Source organism: Crocuta crocuta, unplaced genomic scaffold, assembly GCF_008692635.1.
Source record: "Crocuta crocuta isolate KB4526 unplaced genomic scaffold, BGI_CrCroc_1.0 C29035663, whole genome shotgun sequence".
NCBI lineage: Eukaryota > Metazoa > Chordata > Mammalia > Carnivora > Hyaenidae > Crocuta > Crocuta crocuta.
The window spans coordinates 787-1,921 of record NW_027550898.1 but is presented as its reverse complement, the minus strand read 5'-3'; the positions used below and the strand labels follow the sequence as shown (position 1 = coordinate 1,921).

Sequence of the window (1,135 nt, the reverse complement as noted above, 5' to 3'; positions counted from 1 at the left end):
TCCCTATCGCACCCCGGGAGCTGACTTCATGGATGGTAATGCCTGATCACCCACCCCCCTCCATTCTCTAGATGGAGAACAGGCTTGGGAACAAGGGCACCCCTGTCTCATCCACTGTGGAATCTGGAACTGCAGCTGGCATGTAATTCACACTTGGTGGCTAGCGGATAGATGGACGTGGATGGGCACAAGTAGAAAAGGATTAAGAACAAAAGGCGGCTTTGGCCGTGCATGAAGATTCCTCATCTTCCTGGCTCTCCAGGCCTCACCTGTGCTTTTCGCTTCCTTCTGGTACTTCTGCTTGAGCCGGTCCATGAGCAACCCGTTCCAGGGGGCACACAGCACTCCGAAGAACTGAGTGATGGCGAAGGCGTTTGTGTAGGTGCTGACTGCAGAGGGCGGACAGGGGGTGGCCAGTAAGAAACTTCCAGGACTGCCTTACCGGAGAGGACTGACCCACCTGCCTTTGCCCTGCCCGTCCCTCCTCCCCACACTCCTGCTCAGACCTTCCTGCGGACCACAGAGCCCCACTGAGCTCAGTACCCCGCACCTCAAGGTTCCAAGTCCCCCTCCGGGCTGCGCAGATGGGCCGCCCCTCCCCCCCAGAGCCCAGCCACATACCTAGTTCCCTGTCACCCTTGGCCAGGCTGGTGAGCAGAGAGTTGAGGGTGCCGATGAAGAGGTAGTGCCACAGCTGAATCACAGACAGCCACAGCAGGTGGCAGGCGAAGCGCTGAGACAGAGCATAGCTCCAGAAAGAGCGGGTCTCCGGCTGCTTACCCGGTCCTAGCGCCTCTGATGGGGAGGAAGGATCTGGGGCATAAATTAGAAGAAGGTAGGGGAGCGGGATGGGAAGGAGTGTAGGGGCCTCATGGGGCAGCCCAAGCAGTGAGCTCACCTTCTCTTGCCTCCCAGGCTGCATCTGGAATGTTCTCTGAGCTGCCAGCAAGCAGCACATCCCCACCCCTACACCTCTGTTATCCCGGCCCCCCCATCGTGAATGACCCACCCACGTCCCCCTCTGTCTGAGGAAACCCCATCATCTTTCGCAGCTTGGATTCAATGACATTTCCTGCACCAACGCTCTCAGCCAGGACAGGGGCGAGAAAGACAAGAAGATGCTATTCGTTGGAGA

At 58.3% G+C, this 1,135-nt stretch overlaps 1 protein-coding gene across 1 annotated transcript; it reads right to left on the bottom strand.

The window, feature by feature from the left end:
* Window positions 1–269: 269 nt before the first annotated feature.
* On the bottom strand, window positions 270–813 carry LOC144219124 (equilibrative nucleobase transporter 1-like; the record flags this gene model as incomplete). The annotated part of the gene is made up of 2 exons (XM_077749076.1): window positions 270–389; window positions 622–813. Coding segments are annotated over 2 exons (312 nt in total), but the record flags the coding sequence as incomplete, so codon positions are not given.
* Between the last annotated feature and the right edge of the window lie 322 nt (window positions 814–1,135).